Source organism: Tympanuchus pallidicinctus, unplaced genomic scaffold (assembly GCF_026119805.1).
Source record: "Tympanuchus pallidicinctus isolate F22 unplaced genomic scaffold, pur_lepc_1.0 scaffold3, whole genome shotgun sequence".
NCBI lineage: Eukaryota > Metazoa > Chordata > Aves > Galliformes > Phasianidae > Tympanuchus > Tympanuchus pallidicinctus.
The window spans coordinates 35,219,314-35,231,919 of NW_026294747.1; the positions used below are offsets into that span (position 1 = coordinate 35,219,314).

At 45.6% G+C, this 12,606-nt stretch overlaps 1 protein-coding gene across 5 annotated transcripts in view; it reads right to left on the reverse strand.

The window, feature by feature from the left end:
• The window catches only part of BAZ1A (bromodomain adjacent to zinc finger domain 1A), a 55,018-nt gene extending 47,511 nt beyond the window's left edge, over window positions 1–7,507 (reverse strand). For 2 of the 5 annotated variants that reach the window (XM_052696837.1, XM_052696834.1), the window contains exons 1-2: window positions 7,322–7,507; window positions 6,583–6,718 (exon numbers count right to left, since the gene is read on the reverse strand). In XM_052696837.1, coding sequence (XP_052552797.1) covers window positions 6,583–6,695 — 113 coding nt within the window. In that variant the 5' untranslated portion in view covers window positions 6,696–6,718; window positions 7,322–7,507. Of the gene's footprint in view, window positions 1–6,582; window positions 6,873–7,321 lie in introns of those variants that run through there. The other 3 variants (XM_052696838.1, XM_052696836.1, XM_052696835.1) reach the window with 3 other exon arrangements.
• Window positions 7,508–12,606: the final 5,099 nt, after the last annotated feature.

Genomic DNA, 12,606 nt, shown 5'->3' on the forward strand with positions numbered 1-12,606 from the left:
TATTGTAAAAACAAGATTCCCTCTCACTACAGATGACATTTTATTTATTTATTATTTACAAGCAAATTTCACATGTAAGCGGCCTTATGCACAAGAATAATCACAGTGGGTTTAGCGTGTCATGTTCTCATTGCATCTCCTGTATTTCCACAAAAACTAGCAGGAGGAGGGTCTAAAATTGTGCAGAGAGAGCAACCTTAAGATCACAGAAACATGCTGAAACTTGAGTATGTTTCAGATTTGGAGTGCCTTAGCTCACATATGAAAACATGTGAGAGGTTAAAAAAAAAGAAAAAAACAATGTCTAGTACTTCTCTAAATAGTTTTTATTCCTTCACTGTTTGCACTGCTCTTAGAGAAACCACCACACTATTTTTTCACAGATCCTTCTCTCCTCCTGTTCCATTAGCAAATACTGATTCTCTTCCTTCCCTGTACTTCCAACTAATGCCAAAAATGCAGTGCTATTATTGTTTACTTACTGGTTATTACACTGGGACCAAGAAACAAAAGCTTTCATTTTCTGAAAGAAGAGCTTTTCAATTTTTGACAGGTATAAAAAAAAAAAAAAATGTGATTTGTTAAAACACTTTTGAGATCACATAGCTGGCAGAGCTATTCACAAAACCCTGTTAGAATACCATGTGCATCAGTGGTATGACAGCAGAGCATCTTCTCAGTGCGTTCCAGTTCTGATGATTATTTTGATTTGCCTTCTTTTACAACTCTTTACAGATCAGTATTTATAAGAGTGCAACATACAACGTGAAAAATTCTGTTTGTTTCCTTGTGTTAGCTTAACAGAGCTATTTCAAAGCACACACACAACACTTTCAGAGCACTCCACAGCACTTGAGATAGCCACACTGAAGTTCATTCCTTCAAAAAAAATTACAGGGTGTAGTGCTGCTGTTTTTTTTTTTTTTTTTTTTTTTTTGTTTTTGTTTTTGTTTTAAGTGATAGGACTGTTCAGATCATTCTCATAACAGGGTTACAGAACTGCACAGCTCTCGCTTGAAGTTCTTTGTTGCAGGCTCCCCACTAACTTACACTGACAAACATGCATCAGCCACACTGATGATGATATTCACTGCAGCTGGACAGATGCAACAACAACACATTGAAAATGAAATGGAAACTCCAGATTAAGGACAATGGAGGGTCCTGGCTCAGATAATCCTTTCTGTAAGAGCAGAGGATTCCTCTGAGCGAGAAAAGGATACTTGAGGAAGAATATCAGCTGTGACAACAGGAGAATTAGAAAAGAAGAGGAAAAGATGTGGGATGTTATTCATATAACACAAATTATACTTTTTTTTTTTTTAAACATTTCTTCTGCCTGCTCAGTATATTTGATAATACACAATCTAAGGCCTGAAATAACTGACAATTTGGTTTTTGCTTCCTCTAAACAAAAAATGGAGAACAAAGAAAGACAGAGAGAGGAGATAAATTATTCTCAACTATATGAAGAACAGATGGCTGTTGGCCATACTGTGTATGGAACAGAAAGAATATTCCTTTTCTTCAGTCAACCATATTGAATCCAACTGGGTATGAGCAAAATATGAACTATTATTGCTAAAGCTCTAAACAGTAAGACTTTTTAAAGATCAGTTTAGACTTAATAGGTATCTTTAAATTGATTATTTTTTTTTTTTTTTTTAAAAAAAAAAAAGGGTGATGGAATACACAACACATCATTCATCTAGGTCTGTTCCTGCCTACATTTCACTACTTCTGTGCGAGAAACACAGCAATTTTAATTAGCCTTACTGACTGCACTGGATAAACATTTACACAGAATCATAGAATTGTAAGGGGTTGGAAGGGACCTCCAGAGATCATCGAGTCCAACCCCCAAAGTCTCCATCATCTCTCTCCACATACACTTCTGCCTCACTTAACAAAGAGGTTCTTGATAATTACCAAGAGTTATTTAGAAACAGATCAGAATATATGTTTCAATAATGACCAAAGAAAGAGCAGAAGCTGAAGCAGGCAGTATCCCTTGAAGGGCTGCTGCTGTTCCCTGTGTGGGGACACTAGGTGCTCCAGCTATTTAAAGCTGCAGTATTGAACTTCTGGGGGGAAACTTTTTTTTTTTTTAAACCCCTGATTATTACAAGTGCAAAATTCTAAGATTACTTGAATTGAGACATATTGGAGGAAAACCTTTTTTCATTCACATACAATGCTCTGTGTACCTAGCTTCACTGTAGCTCATTTCCTCTTCTGTTTTGTATGGATTTTTGCCCCAAAAAGTTACAAAGGAAAAAAAAAACAACCATATCAAATAAATGGGTTTTAGTTTTGAAGGCATTATTTGTTGGTAGCCAGTCATTACACATCACACATCAATACCATCTGTGGCTTAGTCTGTTAACACAGTTTTATTGCAATGTTTTAATGATCTCACCAACTCAGTTTGAGAGAAGAGAGAACAATCACAACAGCAGGTTTTATTGGTGGCACTGCTCTCCCCGCCTCTGCAATACACTCCAGCCAACATGAGAGGATTCACAGAGATCATACACAACAGCCACCAAGCAAGCAATTGGTACCAAGCAGTGCTGTACTTGCTCTGCCCGCAAAAAGCAGCAGGGCACTCAGCCATATTCGACATTCAATTTCAACACACACAGCAAGTGCATCTGCTGCTCATAGTCTTAAATACACCCTTATCAGGGGTATTACAATTTCGGGACTTTTGCGCTGTTTCAGGGCCTGCACAACCCTTGGCAGGGTTTAGGAGGAAGCCCACAGATGGCAACACACTGAGCTCACCCGGGTGCTTCCTGATCAGATCAAGGTGCTGCACCAGGAGAACCCAGCTGTGGGTACAGTAATTCACACTGACTCTCAGCTGGACACCTGTTTGCACTGACGTGACAGAATCGGTCCTCCATGCAAGGTAAGCTAAGCAGCAAACCATTTGGAATTTGGTAGTTCCACACTGCTTTGTGAGTACTGGACAGAAGGCAGTTTATTAGTGGAAAGAAATAATTCTGGAAGTAAACTACTTGGAGTTTCTGTGTTGACTGCGCTTGCAATGGATATTAAAATAAAAGAACCAATCAAGCACAGCAGTAAGAGATGGCTCTTGCCTTAGCTAACCAAGTGTCATCATTATTGAGTCTAAGCTCTGCAGTATTTTTAGTACTTCAAGCACATGCTTGTTTCAAACAATTTTCATTCATTTTTAACATATATTAAAAACAAGTCAGAAGAGAACAAGTTTTGTGGGTTGTTTTTTTGTTTGTTTGTTTGTTCTGTTTGTTTTTTAAACAGAAGAATTATACAATGGAGAATGTAGAACAGGAGAAACTTATGCTAAGGGAGATTTAAGAGAGAGGAAAGAGCAGAAAAATTATATGGCATGGCTGATCCGTGAACAAGATTATTTCTAATACTGAAGCCCTTATCCACATCTAACATATAATCTATGTAGTCCATGTTACCAGCATATTCACAGACAAACTCTCCCATCCAGCATCACAGAAGTGCTTATGTACTCAACCTGTTTCCACAAGTGGTCAATAGTACGTGCTGCGTAGTAGTGTACAAAAAAAAAAAAAAAATCATAACAACTAAAAAGACATCTATTCCCCAATGTTGACAGATTAATCACACATTAATATATTTCAAATTGAGGACTTTTTCTTCAACAAAACAGAAAAACCCATCTAATTAAGCTAGGTATACTCTAAGAAGCCTTTTACACAGACCTCCTTTTGACTTTCACCAGGTGTCCCACAGGCCAACCTATTAAAGCTTTTTTCAGTAAGTTCTAAAGATGCAGAACTCCCTTCACTCACCACATTCCTACCATTGGTCTCTGTACTACTCCGTTTTTCTCAGCTCCATTGAATTTTCTCTTAAGGTCAACTGCCTCTTCAAACAAAGAAAAGAAAAAAATAACAAAGAGTTCCTACCTTTCAGACTGTCTTCACAAGCAAGACTTGCCATACTCTGCCAGTAGTTCTCACTGCACATCTCAATTAGCTGTTCACAAAGTGCCAAGACCAGCAACAGCATCTCACTGCACACCCCCCCACACTCCTAACTTGTTTTTCCTACCACCACTCCTGAGACTCTTTGGCTGATTCCCCCCCATACCGACCTCATGGCAGGGACTAGAAGGAAGCATTAAGAACATCAGCTCCCTAAGCCTGCTGCTCTTGATAAATACAACTGAACATCGCCATCTCACCTTCTTCTAAAGGATTGCAAAATTGTGTGATGGTATTTCTCATGAAAAAGGAAATGGATTCTTAACAGGAAGGTCACTTTACAGAACAGCAGTCTTGCCAAATCCTGCTTGCATTAGCATAAGGATTTCTTACACAGGAAAGAATAATGCTACGTATGATTTGTACTCATCTCTACTGGTGCTGTTGCGAGCATAGAAATAACTCTTCAGTGCCCTAAATTTGTTCAAAAAAAAAAAAAAAAAAAAAAAAACAACAAAACAATTATCAGTTCGTAGTAGGTAACTAAGTGCTCATATACATGAGGTAAATTCAGGTTACCCCATTTATCAATGCAGCCTATGTGAGATAGTCAGATTCTTTTTCTTTTACACTCTCCCTTCAAAAAATTCAAGTTATTATCACAAAAGTAGATTCAGGAAAGATTAATTCAGGCAACAGCTTTCTTTCATGAAACAACTAGCACCATTTTCAAGAAGTGGTCCCTGCATATTGCCATTACCCTAACTGCTGTTGTTTGGCAAGAGGGCAATATTCTCATCTCACAGCAGCTACCTGAGGCACTGCTTTGTAGAGAGATCTGTGGTCCAAGAGAGGGTGGGCACCTACAGAGCTTGCCGGTGTTCCCTGGATCATATCACCACCAACTCACCTTCGTCTGAACACACCCAGCCACAGTACAACAACATACCATGTAAAAAGTACTCTGCTTGTTGCTGCAAAGCATCCATTTTATCCAATGCAGAAAAATAATTATAAAAAAAAAAGCAAAAGATTTCTACAGGAAAGGCTGAAGTACTTTCCCAAACACCATTATCCCAGCCCCGACCTCTGGTCAAGCCACGCACTAGCACCGCTAGGGATAGCCTGTGTGAACAAGTTTAAATTTATCCCTTCATTCATACGTAGGTTAAATATAGGAATTGGTTCCACATTAAACATTCACCACACTGTGCCAAAGCTGAAAGATACCTTTCATGCTAAAATTTACTCTAAACTATAAATACACCAGAAACGTATTCAAGAGCAGTGCCAACAAACGCACGGGAGCCACCCGATTACGTGACGGCCATGCAGGTAACCAGAAGGGCAGTTTCGGACACACGGGGCCGCCGCAGCCGCGCAGCCATCCCCGCAAGCGCCAGGCGGTTACCCAGCCTGGCCCCGGCCCGGCTGTACTCGGCGAGGTGCATTTGAGTAAGAAAAACAAGTCTAAGCATGAAAAAGATCTAGGTGTGCTCTAATTTCGTATGCTGCAAACGAGAAGCATTTCTGATTTAATCTCATTAGTCTGCGCGTCTGTTGTGCAGACAAAAAAGGGAGAGCCCCGCAGGTGGGACGGAGCCGAGCGGCTCCGGGACACGGAGCCCCGCGCCCAGAGGCGCTGAGCACTTTTCCGCCCATTGTTCCGACAGCGCTGACACCAACTTAGGGACGACCCCTCCTGCACTAACGACAGCTCCTCGACTGCCGCCGGTCATCGCATCGACAGAAAAGAAAAAGAGAACGAACGAGGAGGGAGGGTTGGGGGGGGCAGCGAGAGGACCGTAACCAGAGGGAGCGGGGGACAAGAGTCCCGCCGGACGAGCGCTCCACCACCGCTCCGTACCCCCTCTCCCCCGCCCCGCCCGGAAGCAGGTGCAGCGCTGCGGGCTCCCGGGGCCGGGCCGCGTCCACCCGGGTCAGGCGGCGGGCCGGCAGCCGGCGGAGGGCGGGGCGAGCGCGGCTATGGGCGGCGCGGCGGCTCTGACACCGGCCCGGGAGAGGGTGCCGGGAACAAGAAGCTCTACGCGGCCCTGCGCCGGCCCGGAGGCTCGGCGCGCTCATACGCACACACACGTACACACACACACACAACGCACGCACACACACAGCAACAGTGCGGCGGGCGCGTGCCACGCACCGCGCGCGGAGCAGCCGCCGGATCCCGGGCCCGGCGCGCGCGCGGCGGCCGTTTGTTGTTGCCGCGTCCCGGCCTAGCGCAGCACCGACACGCGGCGAGATGGGGGGAGGGAGCAGCGGCCCGGGGCTCAGCGCCGCCTCCCACGCGCGCAACTTTCACTTCCCCGCGGAAGGAGCCGGGCTGCAGCCGGCCGCCCCCTCCCCGCCTGCCATTATCTCCCCGCGGAAAGACGGGGCCGCGGGATCCCCCCGCCGAGCGGGGAAGGGATTCCCCCGGCCGGGCCGGGAGATCCGCCCTCTCCCCCCCACCCCCGCGGCGGGGCACGGGCTCGGCGCCAGCCGCGACCCCTCCCCGCCGGGCGCCCCGCGGTGCTGCCGGGGAATCCCCTCCCTCCTCCTCCCCGCCCAGGTGTCAGCCGTTGGGGGTAACCGCTCCCGGCCGCGGGGGAAGGGGGGGGAAACGGCTTACTCGTAGTCCCTGAAGATCTCATTGGTGACCCTGCAGTAGAACACGCGCTCGTCCGGCCGCAGGTCGGCGGGGGGCTTCTCCCTCACGAAGGGCTTTCGGTGCAGCAGCGGCATCGCCCCGTTCCGTTCTCTCCTCGCTGCGCCGGGACCCGGGGAGAAAGGAGAAGGAGGGAGGCGGTGAGCGCGGGCCCGGCGCGTCCCTCCCCCGCGGGCGCCGGAGAAGGAACGGCAGAGAGCGGCGGCACGGCAGGATCCGGCGGCGGCCTTTTGTGTGCCTGACACGCCGCTGCCTGCCTGGGACTGCGCGGGGAGCGGCGGCGGATCCTTCCTCCCCCGCCTCCTCCCGCCGCTTCACAATGGGGCCATGACGCCGAGCGGCGGGCGGGCGCGGCGCCCCCCCCGTCCGCGCCACACAACGTGCTCGGCGCGGGGACACCCCGTCCGCCGCCGCCGCCGGCTTTGTCTCCGCCGGCCCCCCCTCGGCCCCGGGTCACCCCCTTCCCCGCCTCCGAGCCGCGCGTCGCGGCCGGACACAACTTCCACTCCCGGCGGGGCGAGCGCGGCGGCGGCCGATCCGCCCGCTTCCTGCCGCCCCGCCGCCCCGGCGCGCTCCGCAGCCCTTTCCGCCCCGGCCGCTCCCCGGCCGCCGCCTGCCTCCGCGGGACGGCGCGGCCCTGGCTGCGGGTGCGGCACGGCGCGGGGGGCTGCCCGGCCCTGGCCCTCCGCCGCCCGCCTCGTACCTGGAGCCGCTGCTCGGGCGTTACGCGACGCGGCCCGCGGCTCTGCCCCGCTTCTCCTCTGCCCCCCAGCTCCTGGGAAGTTTTTGATCTACTTCTTCGAGCCCTCAATCAGGAAGAGCTGCTGGGAGGAGCTTTCCACTTCTCTCCCCTACATCTTTATTGGCCGCTCGGTGCCTTCCAGCGTGTGTCACACAGGAAGACAGAGAGCTACATTATTAATTAATGGCTGAGAGGGCTCATCCTCCATTTTTGAATTATCAGCCTGCGATCTGCCGGGCGAGGGGAGGAAGGCGGTCCTCGCCGCTCGCCCCCCGGCCCCGGGGATTCCTGCCCCGGCAGCGCTGCGCTGAACAGACAGCCTCGGCCGCGCGGCTCCGCAGCTTTCCCTTCCCGAAGCCAGGGAGAGCCGGCTGCCGACGCACACGGCGGCACAAGGGTGTGCGTGTTCTGCTGCAGGCAAGGTCGTCTGCGCGTCAGATATGCCCGGAGCTGGGCCCCGTTACGTTACCCCCTTTATTTTTCCGCCAGTTCTTTGAAAACGTCCGTACATCGCGTTACCAGTGTACTCGGGTTTTGTTTTTTTCACCGTTTTCACTATCTTTAAGGCATTTCCATACATAATTAAAACAGGGGTGTTAGTCTAATTGTGATGTTGTAAGTGACAGCCGGCTTAGAGATGTTTGCACAGAGCCCACCGCAAGCTCCAGCACTTGCACAGTAAGCGTACATAACTATTGCAGAAACCCCCCAGAACCACCCAGGTGGACGGCGTCTGAGGGCTGACATCTAAGCAGGAATCTTCAGCATCAACCCTGCTCAGGCACATAAAGGTGCTGTGCTACTTCCTGCACCTGTGCAGGGACTGTTTGTCTTCCCTGTAAGGATCGGCGTTGCATTTAGCCCGGATGACTGCAATCTCAAAGAATGTTTACACTCAAAGTCATTAATTGCTTTGTTTAAAAAGTGATCGGATTTTAATCAAAAGCACTGAGAAATGCCAGTGCTCTCCTCAGTTTACAAAATATAAAGCTTGAACTACAGCACAGGTTAGCTCCGAGTCCCACCAGCTTATTTTTATTTGCCAGTTGACTTCACTTTCAGCTTTTAATTAATTACTAGCAAATGGCACAAATGCAACTTCAGTTAATGCACTTCTAGCACATCTAACATCTCATAAATTTTAGTTTTGCATCAAAACTCTACAGTATGCCACGGTTGTGACATTTAGTGTTGGCAGCCCTTATGATTATAGTGAGATTTTGCAACACTACGCTTTGTTTTCAGCTCAAACTCCTTGGCAGATGGGATTAAATTGGAACCTCGGCTTGCATAAAAATAATTACATTTCTAAATCTCGAGTTGGAGAGAAGAGCTTGAATATGTGAACCTGAAACTCACAAATTAGAAGGGAATTAAAAGTCTCGAGTTGATAATTTTTGAAAGTATCTTTACTTTTAAGCCAGTATCATGGTATCTGAGCATTGGGCTCATTTTCTCTTATGCCTGGATTGTCAGCACAGCGCTATTTCAGAATTAGTTGGTATCCATGAAAAATGCATGAGTTGATAGAACTGTGACATCAAAAGCAAATCCCCTTTTCCTCTTTGCTCTCCCTTGCCCTCTCTCTTTTCTTCTCACCTTTTCCTCCTCCTCTTGTTCTTCCCCCCTCATTATTCCCGCAGTGACTTCCCAATGAGCAGATCCTCACTAAGTAATAGGGCTGCACTGCTTTCTGATATTCTCAGGATACAGAGGAGCAGTTCACATAGTTTTCACCTCCAATTCCAGCTCCATTATTTAAAGCTCTCTAAGTCAGTCTCTGACTCTGCTCCCAGTGAGGTCATTGGGAACTAGAACCATTTTCTATAGCACTAGATAATGGCTACTGAGGGGGCATTGAGATTGTAGTGGAAAATAATTCTGAGAAGTCTGAAAAAAAATGTCGCTTTGCTTTCATAGGAATATTTATTGCATTTTTGCATTGTATTTGAGTGTTGTAATAATTTGGTGTGTTTTTAATACATCGCAGAAAATACAGCTTTGATTATAGACACCTTGATTGATGTGGATTTTGCCACAGAGGGGTAAAAAAGCTGCTTTTGTTTTTAGAAGATGTACTCTAGCAGCTATTCTGGGTGGAGTTCCTTTGCCAGTGAGTGAAGTTGCAGTTCTCATTCATAGAACTTTAAAAAATAGTTGAACTAGGAGGATAAAATCTCAGGAAGCACTTTGTCTGTGTGCTTTACAGCAGTAGGACAATTTATGAGGGACAGTGCTGGCCAGGGCTCAGGGCAACTTCCCCGTTGGTCCTTCAAATCTCCCCACAATTCTGCTTATGTTTTACTTTTCACTTGCCCCCTGCTTCATCACAGATTTGGTTTCCATTCTCCTCTGCTATTTCTTCTTGTCCTAAAGTCACCAAGAACTGATTTACACAGAGATACTCCAAAGTACCTGTTTAATTTACATTGACCATTACCAAATAATTCCATATATAACAACTGTTATTCTGGAACAAATGCAGTGGTATTATTTTAATGTAGCATTGCCACTTTAAATTCACACTTAACTTTATAGTGGAATAACTAATATTTAGCCAAATCATATCCTTGGAACCATGCAAAAATAAGACTTTGACCCAACCTGTTTTACCTGTAATACCATGCAGCTGGGAAGTTGTTGTTTTTTCTTTTTTTTTTTTCTTGGAGTGTGTTTAGCCACATGCTTGCTTGCTTTTTTGCTCATCTTTTTCCCAAAGGCTGCCAATTTCTTTTTTCAGGCTTTGGCTGAAAAAAAAAAAAGTGCTGTGAGAAGCTTTTTGTTAGAGAACTTCACTGGACTTTGAATAAGTCTGTATAGGTTCTCAACTCCTATAAAAAACATATGGTGGAAAAGATAAACTTGAAAGATGAACATACTTGTTGAAGTGATACATTGCTAGGGAGATGTTCACTCAAATGGCAGTTATAGCACCAATAATCTCTGTGTTTTTCTATGTTGTCTGCAGAGTGTAAAAAAGAAGAAAACTGTAAGACACATATGAGCATCAACTCAATTGTAATGAGCCAATTAGATTTTCTTAGGACATCATAGCCCCCTTTCTTTCCAAATGTACTTCTGTATTTCCATGATGCGTACACAAACCTTCACTCCCCTTTAAGCTTGAGGCACCCAGCAGAAACACCCTATTTCTCTGGTGATGCATTTTATAACTTACTGATACAACTTGTTCACCTCTTGCCCTTTCTGCACCACCTTGCTGAGCACTCATTCTTTTGATCGTGTATCTTTATTTAGACTTTAAACTATGTGAGGAAATGCAATGTGCTGCTTTTATCAATACACTCCAGCTGTGTGTAACAGCAACATTTGGTCTATTGTCTTTTACTGGCTGCAAGGAACTATACTCAGTTTTTAATAACTTACTTGCTTATGAATAACATGCTTCAGTCAAAAAAGGAGATGTGTATAGGCAATTTTTCACAGCACATTTCATTTTTTCTTTCATTCTGGCTCAGCTGTATTTCAACATGCATTTAGAGCAGTTCTGTAACCACAGGGATAGTAGATTCCTTATTCTGTCACTGGGTACATTCAGCACTTGTTGCTTTCACAAGAGACAAATAAAGGAGGAGGTAAAGAATCAATCCCCGCGTTCTATGAATTTTTGACATATTCATATTTATTTGGTAGTTTCTTGATGGTCTTAACCCAGCATCTTAGTTGCTGTAATAGAAGGGAGAGCAGTAAGTCATGCCCAGAGCCTGCTTTGCCTATTGCTGAGTTTTGGTACCACAATAAGTACCAGGGCCCATGTCTCACCAAACCCCCTGGGAGCACTGAAGTGTTTTGTGTAAGAACTACTCTGTTATTCTGTGTTCCTTTTTTTTTTTTTTTTTTTTTTCCCTCCACAGCTTGATAGGATTTAGACATCTAGTTCTCCCTGCTTTCAATGCATGCTTAATGCCCTTAAAGCTCCACAAATTAGGGGATACACTCCTTCAAGATTTCCTTTAATCATAACTATTTTTTCTCCTCTCAGAAAGGGTTATTAGAGGTATTTAGGCTGCTAACCTTATGCAAGTGAGGAGGAACTCTGACCTCATCTACTGTGCAGCAGTGACCATGTATCATTGGCCTCTGACTTGATTACAAAATGATAAAATCACATTGTGAAACCACTTTTCATTTCCTAATAGTGTCTCTGAAACCAGCTTAAATTCAGAAAGGATTGGTACTGCATTTTCTTAGTTACAGTTATAATGCACAGGATACAGAGTATTGATGCTACTGTAATTTCCTGACACTAATGCTGGATTTCTCATTGCCAACCAGTATTTAGAATGACCAATGACTGATTAGTGACTCTGAATGAAAGATGGGTGGACTTGCTACCTTCTTCTATATATGTATGTTCTCCCAGAGCGATGTACGGCACTTTAGAATAAACACTGTGCATCAAACTGTTTGAGACTCAGGTCCAAATCAACAAGATATTCTTCATGTGGTCAAATCTGAGAGTAAGAAATCTAGAACTGCACAATACTAACTTACCATTTACTAAACTTGCATTGACTTTATTGTAATTAATTATATTGAACACCTCTCTGTCAGCTGATGAGTGGATCCTACAGTATGAAGGATGTCGCTATACTTTATGTCTTTTCTATATAACAGCTGCAACATTTTTTTGCAGTAATACTAAGATTAACCAAATCTGTTTGCTTATGGAAAGAGATCCATGCATTGTAGTTGCTGCTTAGTAGCACTTGAAGAAAGTTGGCCCAGTCCCTAGCCTGGGTCATTTAGTCCAGGATAACAGGAATGAGTTCTGCCCAAATACACACCATGATGGGTCTTCATTGAGCTGTTTGTTTGACAAATGTAATGACTCATGATCATTACTGATATTCTGACTTATCCATGTGATACAAGGCTGCTTTGGCACCCAACTTATTTTCCTGTCTTGCTGCTCATTTCTCACAGAGGGCTGTAGGAAGGCTGAAGCACAGAGATTAACCATTTAGGCACCATTCTGATCATAGATGCCAAGCAGAAGTGGTGTGAAAGAAGCCAGCAGCTAATTGAGCCTCATCCTGCCTGGTAGTGCCCCTGATGCCTCCCCACATGGCATCACACAGGCTGGTCCTGCCATGGAACGGCCCCAACACAGCACTTATGCACAGGAACTGCTTCAGCTCAGGTAGATGAGGGCAAACATAAAGCAGTGTCTTGTCCTGGGTGCAAAACAGCCTGCAGTTTGATTTCAGCCTCTTGGTTTCCCC